Source organism: Chanodichthys erythropterus, chromosome 9 (assembly GCF_024489055.1).
Source record: "Chanodichthys erythropterus isolate Z2021 chromosome 9, ASM2448905v1, whole genome shotgun sequence".
Lineage (NCBI taxonomy): Eukaryota > Metazoa > Chordata > Actinopteri > Cypriniformes > Xenocyprididae > Chanodichthys > Chanodichthys erythropterus.
Window position 1 is genome coordinate 36192961 of NC_090229.1, and position 20579 is coordinate 36213539.

The 20579-nt window shown below is 34.0% G+C and overlaps 1 protein-coding gene across 7 annotated transcripts in view; it reads right to left on the reverse strand.

The window, feature by feature from the left end:
* Positions 1 to 7770: 7770 nt before the first annotated feature.
* cabin1 (calcineurin binding protein 1) overlaps positions 7771 to 20579 on the reverse strand; it is a 127277-nt gene continuing 114468 nt past the window's right edge. For all 7 annotated transcript variants that reach the window (XM_067395483.1, XM_067395481.1, XM_067395482.1 and 4 more), the window contains 4 exons: positions 18251 to 18536; positions 12993 to 13148; positions 11397 to 11581; positions 7771 to 10561 (listed from right to left, as the gene is read on the reverse strand). In XM_067395483.1, coding sequence (XP_067251584.1) covers positions 10418 to 10561; positions 11397 to 11581; positions 12993 to 13148; positions 18251 to 18536 — 771 coding nt within the window. In that variant the 3' untranslated portion in view covers positions 7771 to 10417. The remainder of the gene's footprint in view (positions 10562 to 11396; positions 11582 to 12992; positions 13149 to 18250; positions 18537 to 20579) is intronic.

Consider the following 20579-nt stretch of genomic DNA (forward strand, 5'->3'; position numbering starts at 1 on the left):
TTCAGTTTTCATTTTAAGTAAATGTTATGTGCTTTTATCGTTTTATTAGTTTGCATTTATTGTTGATTTCTATAGAGCGTTAATTTATTTATTTGAGTGCAACATTTCTAATGCTGAGCTTTTTCCATCTAAAATTGATATTTTATTTGATCTCAGCTCTATTTCAATAAAAGAAATTGGTTTTAGTAGTACAGAGCCCCGCACATGACATGCAAGAAAAAAAATCACTAAATCATACACACGATTTACTATTTCATTCCCTCAATTTGCTAAATCATGCGCACAATTTACTAATTCTTTCCCACGATTTGCTAAATTGTCCACATGATTTACTATTTCCCTCAATTCGCTAAACCATACTCGCAATTTACTATTTCGTTCCCTCGATCCACTAAATCGTTCACACAATTTACTATTTGGTTCCCTTGATGTGCTAAATTGTACATGTGATTTACTATTTCATTCCCTCTATTTGCTAAATCGTACACACAATTTACTCCTTTGTTCCCGCAATTCGCTAAATTGTACACGCGATTTACTATATTATTCCCTTTTCATTCCCTCGATTCGCTAAATCATATTTCATTTACTATTTTGTTCCCTCAATTCGCTAAATTGTACACGTGATTTACTATTTCGTTCCCTCGATTCGCTAAATCATGCGCACAATTTACTATATCGTTCCCTCGATTCGCTAAATCGTACAGGTGATTTACTATTTCGTTCCCTCGATTCGCTAAATCGTACAGGTGATTTACTATTTCGTTCCCTCGATTCGCTAAATCATGCGCACAATTTACTATTTCATTCCCTCGATTCGCTAAATCTTACACGTGATTTACAATTTCGTTCCCTCGATTCGCTGAATCGTACACGTGATTTGCTATTTCGTTCCCTCGATTCGCTAAATAGTACACGTGATTTACTATTTCGTTCCCTCGATTCGCTAAATCGTGCGCACAATTTACTATTTCGTTCCCTCGATTCACTAAATCGTACACGTGATTTACAATTTTGTTCCCTCGATTCGCTGAATCGTACACGTGATTTGCTATTTCGTTCCCTCGATTCGGTAAATCGTGCGCACAATTTACTATTTCGTTCCCTCAATTCACTAAATCATATGCATGATTTACTATTTTGTTTCCTCGATTCGCTGAATCGTACACGTGATTTACTATTTCGTTCCCTCAATTTGCTAAATCATATGCGTGATTTACTATTTTGTTCCCTCGATTCCCTAAATCGTACTATTTCATTCCCGTTTCAGTCCCTCGATTCGCTAAATCATGCATGATTTACTATTTGGTTCCTTCGATTCGCTAAATCGTGCGCACAATTTACTATTTCGTTCCCTGGATTCGCTAAATCATACATGCGATTTACTGTTTCATTCCCGTTTTATCCCTTCGATTCGCTAAATCATGCGTGATTTACTATTTGGTTCCCTCAATTCGCTAAATCATACACGCCATTTACTATTTCATTCCCGTTTTATCCCTTCGATTCGCTAAATCATGCATGATTTACTATTTGGTTCCCTCGATTCACTAAATTGTGCGCACAATTTACTATTTCGTTCCCGTTTCATTCCCTCGATTCGCTAAATCATGCGTGATTTACTATTTGGTTCCCTCGATTCACTAAATTGTGCGCACAATTTACTATTTCGTGCACATGATTTAGCCTACTATTTTTTTCCTGGATGTCATGTGCAGGGCTCTGTATATTTGTTTTATATTTTGTTATCAACAACAAAACTGATCTTCTGAACACAAACATTTCTTTTATTATTTCTTTATATTGTATTTAATATTATTTATATTGTTGGCTTATTCATCAACACGATTAAAGTGCTACAGGACATCTTCACATGCAGTCATTGATTACATTTGAGCATTATTATCAAGAAATACCCTGAGGCCGCCTATGATTGGCTCGTTCACCTGAAAGGCCAACTTCCTTGCAGCATTTGCCTCAACCAATGACCCAACATCATTACCAGAACTACATAATGGCCTTATTTTAGATCAAAGTCCAAATGTACATTATGACTCATAAGTAGGCTATTCAGTCGGATGGAGGCCAACAGACGGACACAGGAGGCAAACAATCACCACCTACCCCCACATCCCCTACAAAAGATCTGACACACATTTGGTCCCATATGTAAGAAAACAAACCCTCAGCGTAGTGTTCCTGACAAAGGGAGTAAATGACACATTGGCAGCACTTCATAAGAAACCTCTGGCAGCTGCTAATGGGTCTTAATGGCCTTCCTCGAGTCTGAGGGCTTCACACCGGCCGGGACACTCCCTTTGACATGGCCTGGCTAAAAGAGACGGGGTGGTCTTCGGCCCGAAACGATTACAGGACGACTGTGAGGGAGTAACTACACATGGGTAGGTTGAAGCAAGACACTGAAAAATAAATTGATCTAAATGAGACTGTGAACAAGCATAATTATGGACGCATTTCAAGCACACAGTCAATATGTATAGAACATTGGTCTTAGTATTACTGCAGCAGTAACAATTTCAGTACTCAAGGGGGCGATAGAGTGAACATCAAATGTCTGCGCAATTAAATTGTGCTTTTTTTCAGGCAATTATATCAGTCATCTCTGCCAATAATGAAGATGATATTTAAATGCTTAGTTTTATAAGAACAAAAATATAGTGCAATGCAAGACAATGATTGGGAGATGAAAAAATAGACCCTCCTCAAAAGATGATCATATTTGAGACTCACACTTGAACATGATTTTTCTAAAAAATGATGTCTGGATAATCAGGTAAACCAAAGTTGCTTCAGTCCAGTAAATGTTCATCTTGAAATATTACTAATAATATCAAAGTTATTCTTACTGTTACTTCATAAAAATCATTAAATATTTCACATTCACAGCAAAAAGCCATATGCCACATCATCAAGGTGGACTGAAAAATATGCTTTACAATACAATTAACTGTTGCTCCGCCATGATAGTAATGGACCTGAAAGAGAATATTGACCATAAAGAACAGCAGAATCTTACACTGATCTAAAATGTGTACTTGTGCAACATTATATATTGAGCTACGACACATTTTGTAAAAGCTGACCAGTGCGCTTTTCTTGCAGTGTTGATACATTTCCTGTTGAAATAGGAAGGCTTTAGACATATCAAAGGGCTTTTTAAAATAGCTTATTGGATGTCTTCAGTTATGCCAGAATCAGAAATTATGACTAGTTTCACGTGCATACGCACATGCATTTGTGAACCTTGATGGCAATGAATTTGGGGTGTTTTAAATGAGCAACCATGTGCCCGAGGTTAGTCATTTGCATAAAACACGCCTAAATCACCTCCATATAAGGGCTTTCTGTACAAACTTTCATCACTCTCAGCAAACACACGGCACTCTTAAAGACGTGCTCTCACATGTGCAACAAGGTCCTGTTCAAACACAACAAACACATTTTATTCAGATCAAGTTGTACATATGCATATCTGCATTTTTATGCAGAGGAACCTCACAGCTTTTCTTACTCTTTGGGCCAGTCTATAGAATCTAAAAAAAAATTATTTTTCCACAAATGTTGTATGTATGCAAATTGTATAATATCCAAGTACACCTTTCTAGTAATTGTGCAGTTAATTCTCATATTGCATTCTCAGAAAGTTTTTTGTCTCCCCAAATTTGTCACTACCGAAACACAATGATAAATAATTTAATAAGAAGGGTTATATTTACCTATTAAGATTTTGTTTGCATACCTTGTAAATATATTTTTTGCTATTTTTTTTTTTTAGTTCTCACAGGTAAATCAATAACAATTACAATTTTACCAATATTTCCAGTGTAATTTCTGAGATTTGTTGTATTTTGAATCTAAACTTTCTTTGTTGAAGTCATAAAGTTTATCATATTGATCTCAAAGTGAAGGATTCATTAGTTTGAATAAACATTGAACCAAACACTATCATAACATCTTAGTTGATCATTCATACTTTATTTTTGACAAAACATCCCATGTTTCTGTCGTGACTGCACATTTTCAGTAGCAACAGTAATGTGTTGGTAGTGACCACAATTTTAACTTCTAAAACATTAAAATGCTAATGGTTTGCATGACTGTACTAAAATTGTGTTTATTTCCCCCAAATAAATGATTATGTGTTCCCTTTTGTCACTACCAAAACAATAATGACATGTTTCAGTCATGACTGTTCTGGTAGTGACAATTTTTGATATTTTTGAGCCGCTCAAAGATGCTAATCAGCACATTGTTAGCTAACACAGTTCTGAACAGTTGTACACAGAAAAAAAAACATTTTATGGAATAACATCCAAAAAAGTTTGCTTTATTGCATAAAAAAATGGTGTTTGGTAGTGATATTCTGTAAAGTTACACACAGATTTTCAGACTTTTGAACACATTTAACTCAAAATGATGGACCTGTCTACTCTGTACGGAAGAGGATTAGGGCCAAGCAATAATAAAAAAATAAAAGAGATTAAAGTTGTTAAATTTCAAGAAAAAAGTCGAGATAAAATTTTGAGAATAAACTCGTTAAATTATGAATTTGTTCTCATAATTTAACGACTTTTTTCTCGTAATTTAATGAGTTTATTCTCAACATTTTATCTCCACCTTTTCTCGAAATTTAATGACTTTTTTCTTGTAATGTAACGAGTTTATTCTCAACATTTTATTTAGACTTTTTTCTCGAAATTTAACAACTTTAATCAGGAATATTTCCTGATCAAAAATGCAGAAGTGTGTTAAAATGTCTCATACAATGGACTAAAACATGCACTGTTTCGGTTTTTACAAAGTTTCATGATTTAAAAATATTTTTTTTTTATCCTCACTTAAAAAAAAAAAAAAAAAAAAAATACAATTATATATATATATATATATATATATATATATATATATACATATACATATATAAATACACATATATATATACATATATAAATACACATATATATATATATACATATATAAATACAAATATATATATATACATATATAAATACACATATATATATATACATATATAAATACACATATATATATATACATATATAAATACACATATATATATATACATATATAAATACACATATATATATATATACATATATAAATACACATATATATATATACATATATAAATACACATATATATATATACATATATAAATACACATATATATATACATATATAAATACACATATATATATATATATAAATACACATATATATATACATATATAAATACACATATATATATATATATACATATATAAATACACATATATATATACATATATAAATACACATATATATATACATATATAAATACACATATATATATACATATATAAATACACATATATATATACATATATAAATACACATATATATATACATATATAAATACACATATATATATATATATACATATATAAATACACATATATATATACATATATAAATACACATATATATATACATATATAAATACACATATATATATACATATATAAATACACATATATATATACATATATAAATACACATATATATATACATATATAAATACACATATATATATATATATACATATATAAATACACATATATATATATACATATATAAATACACATATATATATATACATATATAAATACACATATATATATATACATATATAAATACACATATATATATATATATACATATATAAATACACATATATATATATACATATATAAATACACATATATATATACATATATAAATACACATATATATATACATATATAAATACACATATATATATACATATATAAATACACATATATATATACATATATAAATACACATATATATATATACATATATACATACACATATATATATACATATATAAATACACATATATATATACACATATATAAATACACATATATATATATACATATATAAATACACATATATATACACATATATAAATACACATATATATACACATATATAAATACACATATATATACACATATATATACACATATATAAATACACATATATATACACATATATAAATACACATATATATACACATATATAAATACACATATATATACACATATATAAATACACATATATAAATACACATATATATACACATATATAAATACACATATATATACACATATATAAATACACATATATATACACATATATAAATACACATATATATATACATATATAAATACACATATATATATACATATATACATACACATATATATATACATATATAAATACACATATATATATACACATATATATATACACATATATAAATACACATATATATATACACATATATAAATACACATATATATACACATATATAAATACACATATATATACACATATATAAATACACATATATATACACATATATAAATACACATATATATATACATATATACATACACATATATATATACATATATAAATACACATATATATATACACATATATAAATACACATATATATATATATACATATATAAATACACATATATATATATACATATATAAATACACATATATATACACATATATAAATACACATATATATACACATATATAAATACACATATATAAATACACATATATATACACATATATAAATACACATATATATATACACATATATAAATACACATATATATACACATATATAAATACACATATATATACACATATATAAATACACATATATACACATATATAAATACACATATATATATAAACATATATAAATACACATATATATATATACATATATAAATACACATATATATATATAAATATATAAATACACATATATATATATACATATCTAAAGACCCATATATATATATACATATATAAATACACATATATATATACATATATAAATACACATATATATATACATATATAAATACACATATATATATATACATATATAAATACACATATATATATACATATATAAATACATATATACATATACATATATAAATACATATATATATATATATATATATATATTTTTTTTTTTAAAAACAACAATGAAAAAAAAAATAATTTGGGACAGATACCTCCCAAATGAAAGTACCCAATAAATGATGATTTTATATATATTAAGCTTTCTGATATTTTGAATATTATTGTGAGATTCAGTAATAGAAGGATCTTAGTTAACATCTAAGATTTGAATAATTAAATGCTTTTTAAATGTGTTTTTTGGTTGTGGGACAGCAGTTTGCACCAGTACAGTAGAATGGCCCATATATTTACACTACAGGTCAAAAGTTCAAGTGGTCCTCGCTGCAAAGCCAAATGACGTCTGGCTCCCCCTCTTTGGACTGGAGTTTGACCTAGATCTGTTTTGGGATAGGGTGAGAGGCTGCTCACTGCAGAGCCAATGGGTGGAGCTAGATGGTCCAACCACACCCTAACCTTTACACTAAGCACATCTACACCCATTAGGTCCACAGAGGTCAAGCTCCACCCATTATTTCCAGACATCATTTAGCTCTGCAGTGAGCGCCACTTGGATAAGGTTAGGGTGTGGCCGGACGTTCAAGCTCCACCCATTACATCATACTGAACGTCAAGAACGTTAAATAAAGATTTATTTTTTCTTATGCTTACCCAGGCTGCATTTATTTGTTGATAAATACAGTAAAAACAGCAATATTGTGAAATATTACAACTTAAAAGAACTGTTTTCTATTTGAATATTTAAAAAAAAAAAAAAAAAGTAAAAGAAGTAATTTATTCCTGTGATACAGAACTGAATTTGATTGGATGAAGGCAGATCTGAATATGAGCTTACAGTCAATTGTAAGAAAGTTTTGATTTTAAGTGGACTAAACGACATACGTCACCAGAGAGAAGTCTGCCGTTTCACTGGAAGATCCAGTTATGATTTTTGATTAAACATTACAAGGTTAAAGACAATGCATTCACAAAATTGGGTGAACTTTCACTTCATGTTGACACTAGCATATAGATAACTCACATGAACTAAAAGCCACGAAACTTGATTTAATTTGATTTCTCAAAAAAACGAACAAACACACACCAAAGATCAGGTAAAAATGTTGTAAGTGTATTTTTGGTTTTGTGATATCATCAATGCAGCAAGTCAGAAATATCAATCTTCTCAGAAAAAAGCCTGAGGACAGTATAATACCCCACAGAAAAGCTCCCATCTCCAGAGAGCAGAGGATTTACCCACCTCGTCTTACATTCTTAACACAAGCTTAGAGACAGCATTCAAAAGACAACAACAAACAAAATATTATTTTACAAAGAGAAAAAAATAGAAACATCTGTTTACAGGTAGTTTGGTCACACATGCTCATTGCATCGAAACATTTCAAAGTCCTTCAAAGTCTTGAAAAATTCTGCACTCAAAAAAATACTGGTAGCTATTTATCCATCTACAAGTAGAAAACGTTCGGTAAAAAACATTCCTCCGTCTAAATGACTCTTTATATCAGAACTGGAAAAACTTCCAAAAACAGATCTGGTTGGAAACGCTACCAGCGGCAGCCACGATCGCCGTCTACATACAGACACGTCACGAGAAAACAATGACATGCTCTTAATGCTCCGAGATAAAGCAGTGCTACTTCAATTTGAAACTAAATCCAGCAGGTCCAGAACCTCAATAGAACTAACATTAGGCCACTTTTCCTTGATTAAAGGTACAGTTCACTCAAAAAGTACTTCATTTTCTCACCATCATGTCATTATAAACTCGAAAAGAAGACTAAAGATGATGTTTGGCAGGATGTTCACACTGTTCTTCAACATACAGTGTAAGTTAATGTTGGTCAAAGGCTCCAAAAATGACAAAAAAGTACCATAAAATAGTCCATATGGCTTGTGCACTAGATTTCAAGTCTTCTATAGCCATTTGACAGTCTTGTGTGAGGAAGAGAAAAATCATTCACTGAAAACCTGGTGTGACGTACCATATTAGAACTTCAATTACTTGAAAAATAGGTGAAAATATGGTCATATGGACTATTTTTTAAGGTGCTTTTTGTAAGTCTTGACAGCTCCAGGTCTAAATCCACTTTCATTGTATGGAACGAGCAGCGTGAACATTCTGCTAAATTTCTCCTTTTGTTCCACAGAAGAAAAAAAGTCAATGAAAAACATTTTAGTGTGAACTTTCCTTTTAACCATTCAAAGAAAAGCCAAAAATAAGGGATCAGCACCATTTTTAGGCATTTTCATCTGATAAAGAAAAAACAATGGCTGTGATGCAAGACATTTCGGCATAATCCTTGAAAAAAATACAAATAAAAAAGTAACTATTCTTCTGTAGCTAGTTAGATCACATTCATGTTTGAACTGTGATATGAATAATCGTCGAATCTTCTCAGTGCTGGTGGCATGCTGTTGTTTACGATCCTCGAATGGAAATGTAATAAATCAGGTCAAAAATGTGAGATACTAACAGTAATACAACAGCAATGGAATTTTTGGTGTCTTAAAATATACTTTTACAGATTACCAATCCAGTAATCAATAATAATTAAATATATAAATTGAACTCTTGAGGTGCTGTGAAGGAACTGGTAGACCTCTCCTTTAAAAAGCCGACAGCACGGACGCCCGGACAAACGGAGATGCTCCGCGGGCACTATACGTGCAGGCAGCTCTGAAAAAACAAGGAATAGCACACGCACGAACACATATGCAGAAAAACAGAGATGCGTGTCCACGCGGCTGGAAAAAACTCTCACTTTTGCATGCTGACATCCCAAGAGGATCTTCCACGTTTTGGTAGCGATGCCACCCAAACTTGGTAGTGATATGAATCATGTTTATTTTACACCGCTGAGCTGAGCAAACATCAAGCAAAACGTTCTTCCTGTTAAATCTGTAAACAACATCATGATGGATTTAATGCCCAAGAAACTCAGAGAGTAAATTGCATTACACAAACTGCCAATATTACACAATCCATCCTTAAGTAGAACATGTTTTACTGATTTTCCATGAATCCAGCGTGGCTGCGGTTAGCTGTGAGCGTCGTTTTTTTAAACTGCTTGAGTAAAAATGGCACTTTGCAAGATTGTACACAACGAAAAAACAACAGAAGAACACAGAAACCCAGTCCATGCTTAGCAGCAGAGGAGCAAAAACAACAGGACACAAGTGCCAGGGTAGGAAAAAGCCCTTTCGCTGAAAAACGTGCATACACGCGCTATAGAAAAACGGACTCGGACGAAACCGTCAACGATTAGCTGCAGCTACACAATAAAAAAAAAAAAGGAGATTTCACTTCAAAGTTCAGCTGGAGTTCTGCAGCAGTGCGGGTCAAAGCTGTACGGATCAAATGTCCATGTAGTCGTCTTCCTCATCGGACTCGCTCTCCAGGGAGGATTCCTGACTCGATGTCTCTTGCACCTCTAAAGCGGGCTGAGCGAGAGTGTCTTTCTTCACGTTAGCTGCCGACTGAGAGGACAGGATCACATTCTGATGGAGAAACCAACAAGAGATAAAGAGAACATGTTAAGAGCATCTCATGATCTGCAGTGGACACTTGATTAGTTCAGTTTAAAATGAAAATTAGCCCAAGCTTTACTCACCCTCAAGCCATCCTAGGTGTATATGACTTTCTTCTTTCTGATGAACACAATCTGAGATATATTAATAAATATCCTGACGCATCTGAGCTTTATAATGGCAGTGAACGGGACCAACGAGTATGAAGCTTAAGAAAATGCATCCATCCATCATAAACGTACTCCACACGGCTAATAAAGGCCTTCTCAAGTAAAGTGATGCATTTGTGTAAGAAAAAATATCCATATTTAAGTTAAAATGTAAAATATTTAGCCTCCGCCAGAAGGCCTTCCATATTCAACTTAAGAAGAGAGTGTAACGCCTCTCGCAGATCAAAACGCTTACGCTACGTCCTACACCTTCCCTGTTCAACTTACGGCGGTCTGGCGGAAGCTAGATATTTTACTTTATAACTTGTTAAATATGGCTTTTCTTTTACACAAATGCATGGCTTCACTTCAGAAGGCCTTTATTAAGACCCCGGAGCTGTGTGGAGTATGTTTATGATGGATGGATGTGGATGGAGACACTTTCTTCAGCTCATCCTGGTGACCCCTGTTCACTGCCATTATAAAGCTCAGATGTGTCAGGACATTTCTCTGATTGTTTTCATCAGAAAAAAGAAAGTCATATACACCTAGGATGGCTTAAGGTGAGTAAAGCTTGGGCTAATTTTCTTTTGAAAGTGAACTAATCTTTTAAAGTGCCACACACTTTGTGTGTGTGATCAGTAAATTAAAAATACCTTGAGTTTCTGTTTGGTCTCCTCAGAGATGCTACCTTTCGGCGAGAGCAGGGTGGGCGTGGGGGGCGTGACTGTGATCTCTGGGGGGAATTTAGTGACTGTGGAGGGAATCACCAATTTGGGCATGTTGGGTGGAATTCTGGAGCGGATGCGACTCGCATCACCCTGCTTCGACTGGTCACTTTCTGGAGAAATCATTGGGAGAAAAAGTTATTTTTTTTAGTTTAAATGACTTTATTATTCTAAAAATGTGACCAACTACAGTAGAGAATGAGTATGTGTTAGATAATTAATTATTGTATATTTACATTCATATTTATAATTTATATAACAATTGCACTAGCGTTCAAAAGATCCTGTTCGGTAAGATTTTTTAATGTTTTTAATGTTTTTTAAAAGCTGCATTTATTTGATCAAATATACAGTAAAAACAGTAATATTGTGTGAAATGTTATTACAATTCAAAATAACTTTTTTTTTTTTTTTTTTAATATATTTTAAACTGTAATTTATTCCTGTGATCAAAGCTGAATTTCCAGTCTTCAGTGTCACATGATTCTTGAGAAATCATTCTAATTGGCTGATCTTCCACTCTGGTGAATATAAAGTTTAAAAGAACGGCTTTTATAATCTTTTGTAACATTATAAAAGTCTTTACTGTCACTTTTGATCAATTTAATGCATCCTTGCTGAAAAAAGTATTAATTTCTCTAACCCTGTAAAGACATGAAATAACTTTAGAAAATGTTAATTCTTTGAAACGGTTTATTGAACCTTTAGAAAAAATGTAAAAGGGTTGTATATGTATTATTGTTGAGTATCATTATTGATACATCATGCTTTTATGGCTCATTTGATATAGTGAGTCACAGTTGAGAGGAAAAAAGCTCAATATGGCCAAAACTTGAGCGAAAATATGCAATTTGCTGCAGATGCTGATATTTACATGGCCGAAAAGGAAGATGAAATTCTGATGCTTGTAATGTAAATCATTGAGATCTTTATAACAGCATAGTAGATACTGACATAAAATGTATATATATTTATCAGTCATCACTCTGTGTCTGCCAATAATGTCTTAAGTTTTATGATCAGATCTCTGTAGCTTTAAAACACACAATGCTATATAATGATGATGCAGAGATGAACAAATAAACATTATTCAAAAGCCTGATGATCACATTTGAACATGATTTATTATATATAATAAGGATAATCAAGAAAAACCAAAGTTGCTGTAGTCCAATAGGTGTTCATCTTAAAATATTACTACCAATATGAAAGTTATTTTTATGTTTACTTAAAATTATTAAAGATGATTTTAGAAATTGGGACGTTTGCACAATGATAATAAAAAGCCTTTTACTTGCTAAAAGTCTAAACTATCAATCAATTAATTCAGCAAAGTTTTGATCATGTTGATAATTTAGAGGCCTTAAAAATGTGCGTATCAAATATGGTAAAGCAGGCTTTATAGGATTAATGACCTTGACATAAGAGTAGTTTGCAGTAATCCAGGTACCGTCCTCTCCCCTCAAGCGAAACTGCATATTCACTGCACAAACATGAGGAATCCAGCGAGTAAAGCTGCATTACCTGTGCTGGTGTGTGTGGAGCAGGATGGCGGCTCATGACCGGCCCAGTCCTGTGTGCTGTGAATCTGAGAGACGCTGGCCATCTTCATCTGCTGACACAGGTGCGACTCATGCTGGCGGTACAGCAGACCCTCTGAAGCGGCCTCCTCTCGGTCCTCTACACATACAGACACCACAGATACATGCCATCAGTAAACACTCCAACTCAAGCCGAGTCCACAGCGTGAGTTTAAGATGAAGCAGCAATTATTTCCATGCTTGTCACGACACACCGCAGCCACAACAGCCGCAATGTATTGCTTTTATTCAGCTTTTCCTTTTTTACTCAAAATATTCACAAACTTATGAAGTATCTGATATAGGCTATTCTGATTGTCAGATATGTGTAAGCGGATGTGTTTTGTCATTTAAACACCTTTGTAATGATCATAATAGTTGATCTATAATTCCGCCCATGTTAGTTTGCACCATAATTTAGAGAATTGGATCTGTTGGATTTAGATCGTACAAATTTATCTATTTCTCCCAAAATACATGAAAGTAAGTGGCTGGTGAACTGAGAGAAAAGTAGAGCAAACTTTATAGTTACGTACATAAAGTGTACCTAATATGAATAAAACACATCAAATTATAACTAAAAAGGATTATTATTGCCACTTCCATGGACATCAGTGTGTATTTAAAGGTGCAATATGTAAGATTTATGTCCACTACAGGTCGCTAGAGGCCTATTCAAAACAAAGGCGTAGCTTGATGATGGCAAGTTTGAGCGCGGAATCTTGGGACATGTGGTCTCCATCTCAACGGACGGTGGAAAAGAATCAGGATTGGACTCTGGAAGAAATCATGTTCATGGATGTGATTATTAACGTTACTGTAGTATGAAGCAGAGCAGGAGCGAGTGTTGTGGAGCTGAACGAGGAGCTGGAGCGATTGATCAACACACGCCTCACGAGCAGCGGGACTTTTATTATGACACAGTCGCTAATTATAGCGATTACATAAAGCAGCGCTGTGCTTATAAACATTATGTTTATAGGCATTATACGGAGGTAATACGAAAAGAAAATGCCATTAAAACTTTCCTGGCCGAAACGTGAGTTTCCGCTCCCTTAATTAAACACCATAAATTATAATATTATTATTAATTTATTATTAATAATATTATTATTATTCATCAGCAGTATAATTGCGTTACAGTATCACTTGGCATAAATGTGGGATATTTGGCGATTGCAAACTGCTCTAAAAGCACATCACATTTGAGCAATACTGCGATTCCTGTTTTTCTGTCCCCAGATTTAAAACCTTTTGAAATTAAAATTGAGATTAAAGCAGCACCAATGAAACACAGTAACTGCATCTAAAACCTTCAGATAACATGCAGATTATATTTGTGCACAAGTTACTGAACCTGTGTTAATATAATTAAAATGTTACATGTTAAACTCCCCAACACCTACTACTTATGCAAACGTTGATCACATTTGGAATAAAAAAAGAAACTATATGCTAATGCAGCCATGAAGGCCAACTTATGTAGTAAGAAATGATTAATTAGCAGTGTCTTCAGGCTATTCAGTCTTAGTTCACTTCATCTACCGATTCGGGTCGTTCTTTCTTTTGTCACCTCACATTTATCATGTCTGTTCCCAGAAAGATTAGTTCACCTCTCGTGTCTTTGGGTTCGAGTTAGTTCCATCTGATGTGGGCCGTGACAGCCAAAGACATTATGTAATGCAATGACAGCATGCAATTGACTCTTTGCCGGGAGTTTGATTGACAAGCGATCTAACCAATCACAACGCCAAATCCGCCATTTTGTCCGACAAAGCACTCAGGAGTTAGAAGATTAACCTCAGTGGACTTGAACTTGAAAAATGGTGTGTACTGATGTCTTTCCGCGTTTGAAACAACATTCCTTCTTCTCATGTTCATTCATGGTTATTTGATGCTATAAATGAACTAGTAGGTTATAAATGAACTAGTAGTTTGTCGAACAAAATGGCGGATTTGGCATTATGATTGGTTAGATCGCTTGTCAATCAAATTCCCATTGAATCTGTCCTATGCACTTCAATTACCGTCTGGTTCAGCTCAGCTATCAAATCTGACCTCAGAAGACTACAGAGGGTAGTCCGGTCTGCTGAGCGAATCATTGGTACAACCCTCCCCACTCTCCAAGTACTGTACTTATCCAGAGTGAGAAAAAGGGCAAAGAAAATCACTCTGGACCCCTCACATCCAGCACACTCCCTCTTTGAAGTGTTGCCATCTGGTCGACGCTACAGAGCCCTGAGCACCAGAACGACCAGACACAGGAACAGTTTCTTCCCTCAGGCAATCCACCTCATGAACACTTGACAAACACGGCACACACAAATCTATTATACATGACTTACTTAAAACACTTATTTATATTTCAAATTTGCACACATTGTAACTGTACATACAAACTGTCTATATTATATATTGTTTTTTGCTTTTTTTTGCGTCCATCGTGTATATTTGTATATTATTCTTTTTATTATGTGTCTTGTCTTGTCGCTGTCACTCTGTTGCACTGTAGAGCTTCTGTCACTAAACAAATTCCTAGTATGTGTAAACATACCTGGCAATAAAGCTCTTTCTGATTCTGATTCTGATCATAAGTTACCTGCTCTGTCTTGTCTATCGACGTGTTGTCAGTGTCCTCTTTGCTCCGCGATGTATTTGGTGGTGTGACAGCGCCATGGCTTTTTTTTGTCGGACAAAGCAACAGTAACTAAGGGGGGCGGGTCTTTGAGAAGGGTCAATTGCAGAACAGGAAATAGAAATGATTAGATCATCTCTGAGTCTTTCGTTCTTTTGTCACGTGACCACTTCCCTGCACAAATACAACATTACATTTGTATTACTATTGACTATATGTTGTATTATATTTAGGAATTATCATAATTATCAAAAGATATGTGCAATAAACATTTGTTATGCCACTATGTCCATTCTGACCAATCTTTTTAATACAAATATTAGACCAATATGTCCAGTCTTCATAGGAAAATCAATTATTATACTAGCTAAAAAAAAAAAAAAAAAAAAAAAAAAACCCTATGCACTTGTTTGTATGGAAGGTTGTGAATTAACTAATTTCTGTATCCAATACGGCTGTCATGTGACAAAAGAATGAAGGACTCAGACCTGAAAACTCGAAAGATGAACTAATCTTTTTTTTTTCCCCGGTACTGACTGCATAGCCTTGCCTGTGGGACTTGATGAACGAATGACTCAAACCTGAAAGACTCAAGAGGTGAACTAATCATTTCCGTTTCCGGTTCAGAATATATGGGATGTTGCAACACAAAATGAATGAATCACTCACTGAGTCAACTTGTTGTCATAATAAAGATTCGGTCAAAATGAATGAATCACTCATGAACGACACATCACTACAGGTTTTGAAGATACAAAAACTAAAACAGGGGGTTCAGACAGAGGGTGAAAACAGGTGCAGCAACTATAATAATGACTTTTGAACAATAAATGATGCAAATGTATTCTAGTAGACCCCATAAAAAAATTATGATCCTATAAATAAGCATAATAGCAGGACTCCTTTAACAACAACAATGCTAATGCTTTCTTCAACACTAAGACACTTTTTTTTGCTTTTTGTTTTTTTTGATAAAGGTGATATCTGCATTTATTTTTCAGTGTTCATTAAAGAGTCTCCTGCTGGAGTAAAATGTGTCTGAGATGCAGCATTGCTATGGTTGTGAGAATGACAGCATTATTTAACGGGTCTAATTACCACCGACTCTGAACATCACACCAGTAATCTTCAATAAAGTAGCAGATAAGATCGTTTGACATATCTGCTGATGATGAAAAGGAATTTTTGACAAGCCTTAATACGGCAGAAACTGTGACTGAATTTCAAATACTGAGCTGACCGGCTAAAATCTGATTATGTTGTAGAGCATCATGCACTTCCATTTGGCCTCTCAAGGACACACACACAGGGCCTTTCTGCCGTACACATGCACGCTTAACACAATCATGTACTTGAGCATTCATCCTTGTTTCCTTAGCAACTGAGCATGAAGCACAGAACACATCAGCCTAAACGAGACACACCAAACACACCCGCCAGTCCGCCTGTGTGTATCTTACAGAAGGAAGCGAGACAGCTGGCTCGATCAGTAATAAAACTTTTGTTGAAGTTATAAGGTGCACGTTGATCCCAACAGGGAGCGTTATATAGAGTAAATCATAAACAGAATGTACAACTTCATGAACAAACACGCCATCTTCTGGCCACATGCGGAAATTGTCAACTGAGTACCAAGCAAAGCAGCATCCACTAAAGGGTGTGTTCCAAATAATATACCACACTACTCATACTTACTTTACTTACTTTAATGCAGTGTACTGTGCATAGTCTGCAACCTTTCTGTATGCATACAATATCCCAGATGACCTACTACATTAGCCAAAACGTGAAGTATACAACACAGCATACTTCATGGAGTACTGTGTCCTACAATGCAATGTGCTCAAACTGACTTTATAGTTTGTGATTGATAGACCTAATTTTTTTTTTCTTTTTAATTTATTTCATTATTTGTTGGGACTGCCAAATTACTATTTTACAAAATTTGAACAAAGATGCTAAATAACCATGTTTACACTACCATTAAAAAGTGTGGGGATGTTTTTAAAATAAGTTTCTTCAAGCCTTCACCAAGGCTGCATTTGATTAAATACAGTAAAATAATAATATTCTGCAATATTATTACATTTAAAAATAACTTTTTTATTGTAATATATTGTAAACTGTAATTTATTCCTGTGATCAAAGCTGAATTTTCAGCATTACTCCAGTCTTCAGTCACATGATCCTTCAGAAATCATTCTAATATGATTATAAAAAGCTACAAAAAGTGAATATATTTTTAATATCTTTACTTTTTGTAGCTTATGATCAATTTAATGAATCCTTGCTGAATAAAAGTTTTTCTTTAAAAAATTTCTTACAGACCCCAAACCTTTGAATGCTAGTGTATAATTGGATGCCACTCACTAAAAACATCATGCTGTACTACAGTTTTAAATGTTTATCGTTTCACACTGCATTCTGTTTCATACACTAATTTTTAAAAATACCAGGAAGTATACAAGTATACTGCACAGTATGCAGTGAACAGTGTGCTATGTATTATGCTAAGCATTATTTTTTGTGTGTCATTGAAAATATTATTCGATTATTAGATACAATACCTGTGTGGGGCAAGAAGGCCATGCTTGCTATTGGTTGGCTAGGCGTCTTCCGCTGCTGCGATTGTTCGGGTTGGCTGGAGGGCGGGCAGTAGATCTGTGTTGGAGCGCTGTGTGTCTGTGGATGTATGAGAAGCGGCCGAGGGGTCTTGCTCAGCTTGGCCTCCCCGTCCTGCGTTGATGCCGTGTATGTGTGCGTGTGGAGGCACGGCGTGGAGAACGATGCTGGGAAGAAGATGTCTCGCTGGTCTTTACTAAACTTGGGAGTGCTGGGCGCATCACTGGAGCTCTGTCAGACAAAAAGGACAGAAAAACAGTGTCGTCATCTCTTTCAATACTTCAATGGAGCCAAAGAAAAAGGGATAGAAAAAGAGAAACAAAGACTGAAATAACATTCCTCTACAATGCAAGTAAATCAGTCGCGTATGCATCCAAATTTCACCCGAGGTGACTAAAAATGTCTTTTATTAGCTATTGGCTATTAAATTGTACGATTTCAGTTGATAGTAATTGAGTTAGAGGCAAAAAATAGGTTTAGCACAGATATAATTTCATTGCCTGCTGAGCTTTACGCACCATCACTTGGCGCCCTCTGATGCTTTCTGACACTCGCGCACTCACCGTGAGAGAAAGAGAGAGCACATGCAGGGCTCGGTGACAGAGCTGACACTATTTCGATCGGACTGTGCTGCGTCGTCATGAAATTTATCAATTGCATGTGTTTTTAAGCCTTGCCAATTTTAACATTCAAGCGCAAGACGACGCAAAATGTAACTTGCGTGTGCTGTGTGAGAAGTTTTGTGTGCGCCCACATCCAAAACACGCGCCTAGAAAGCCACATCTGAGAGCATGCGAATAATGAATTGAGTTTTCTTTTTCTGAGTCTGATGCGTATTAATCTGTTGTGGAAAAAAAAAAAAAATCACAAAGCAAAATGGAGTTGATTTTGTCGTCTTCACTCTTCTTAAAAAGAGAAAAAGAAAGAGGAAAAATTGGGTCCATCCAATCCTGAGATTGTGTAGAGTGGAAGGAGAGTTCCACCTCCTTATCAAGGAGCTGCGGGATTATCCCGAATGATTCAGTTTACTTCAGGATGTCAGTAGTTCAGTTTTGATGCTTTGCTAACGATACTGGAGCCACATATAAAAAAGACCACCACCAATATATATGTATTCCTCACTTTGTTTGTCATACGGTGCTTTGTGCTGCAAGACAAAGTGGATTAACTTGTCAGACGCCATTCTGGATAGAACCCTGATCCGAATTTTTTTTATGACAGACAAAATTTTCGGAGGCAGTGTGTAAACATGACTGACACAACGTGAGGTTGTATTTATTTAACATGTAAATTTCATACGAAATTTCGGTGTGCAAAGACCTTAACAGTATCAGTATACTGGATCAGTGCATTATGTCTTAAAGTGACAGCAGCCTAATATTCCTGCCGTCTGTTTTTTTAATGTTAATCAACCCACAGACTCACTGCAAAAAAAAAAAAAATCACTCAATGCTCTTGACTGAATAACTTTTGTAACTTTAATAAGGATTCATCTATATTCAATTTATACTGAAGACTATGCAGTGTTATTTTACATTTGATTACTTTACTCAATTTCTGCATCTGCTCTACATCTAACTACTGTTAGATCTACCTGAAAAAAACTGTTAAATTACCATCTTTTCTATTGTGTTTATTTGTGCTATTGCTTATAGTTTGATTCTTTGACCTTATTTTATTACAAACTGTTTACTTGACTTTAATAGTGCATGAAATTTATATATTATATTTATGTAATTTTTTTTTTTATTTGCATATAAAAAGTCTGGCGAGTAAAATAAAAAACATTTACTAGCCAATGGTGACTCGAGCTTCAGTGTGTTCATAGAGAGTTCAATAAGTTGATTGATCTCTTTACTATTTTGCATTTTCACAGTCAATAACACACAACTCATTATAAATACGCATTATAAACCAAATACAATTCAGCAAGCGGCACACTTTAACTTTAGAACTGGTATAACAGCAAAATAGCAACTAAAACAGCCAATCAATGAGCAGGAAACACACTTGTTGAGCAAATATCCAGTCAAAAGCTCACGCTACAAACTTGATCATCCAATCAGCTGCATCCGTGAGGCCTACCTGTGGACTAGTGTTTCGTTTTGCCCTGCCAAAAACACTCCATCAAGATGGACGATTCAGTAGACACACAGCAGAAAAAGCATGTGAACTGGCAAACAAACTAACAGCTCTGGGTCCTGTGTGCGTGCGTGTGTGTGCGTGTATCTTGAGAGAAGCACTCAGGGACATGCTCACGGCTCCACAAACAAA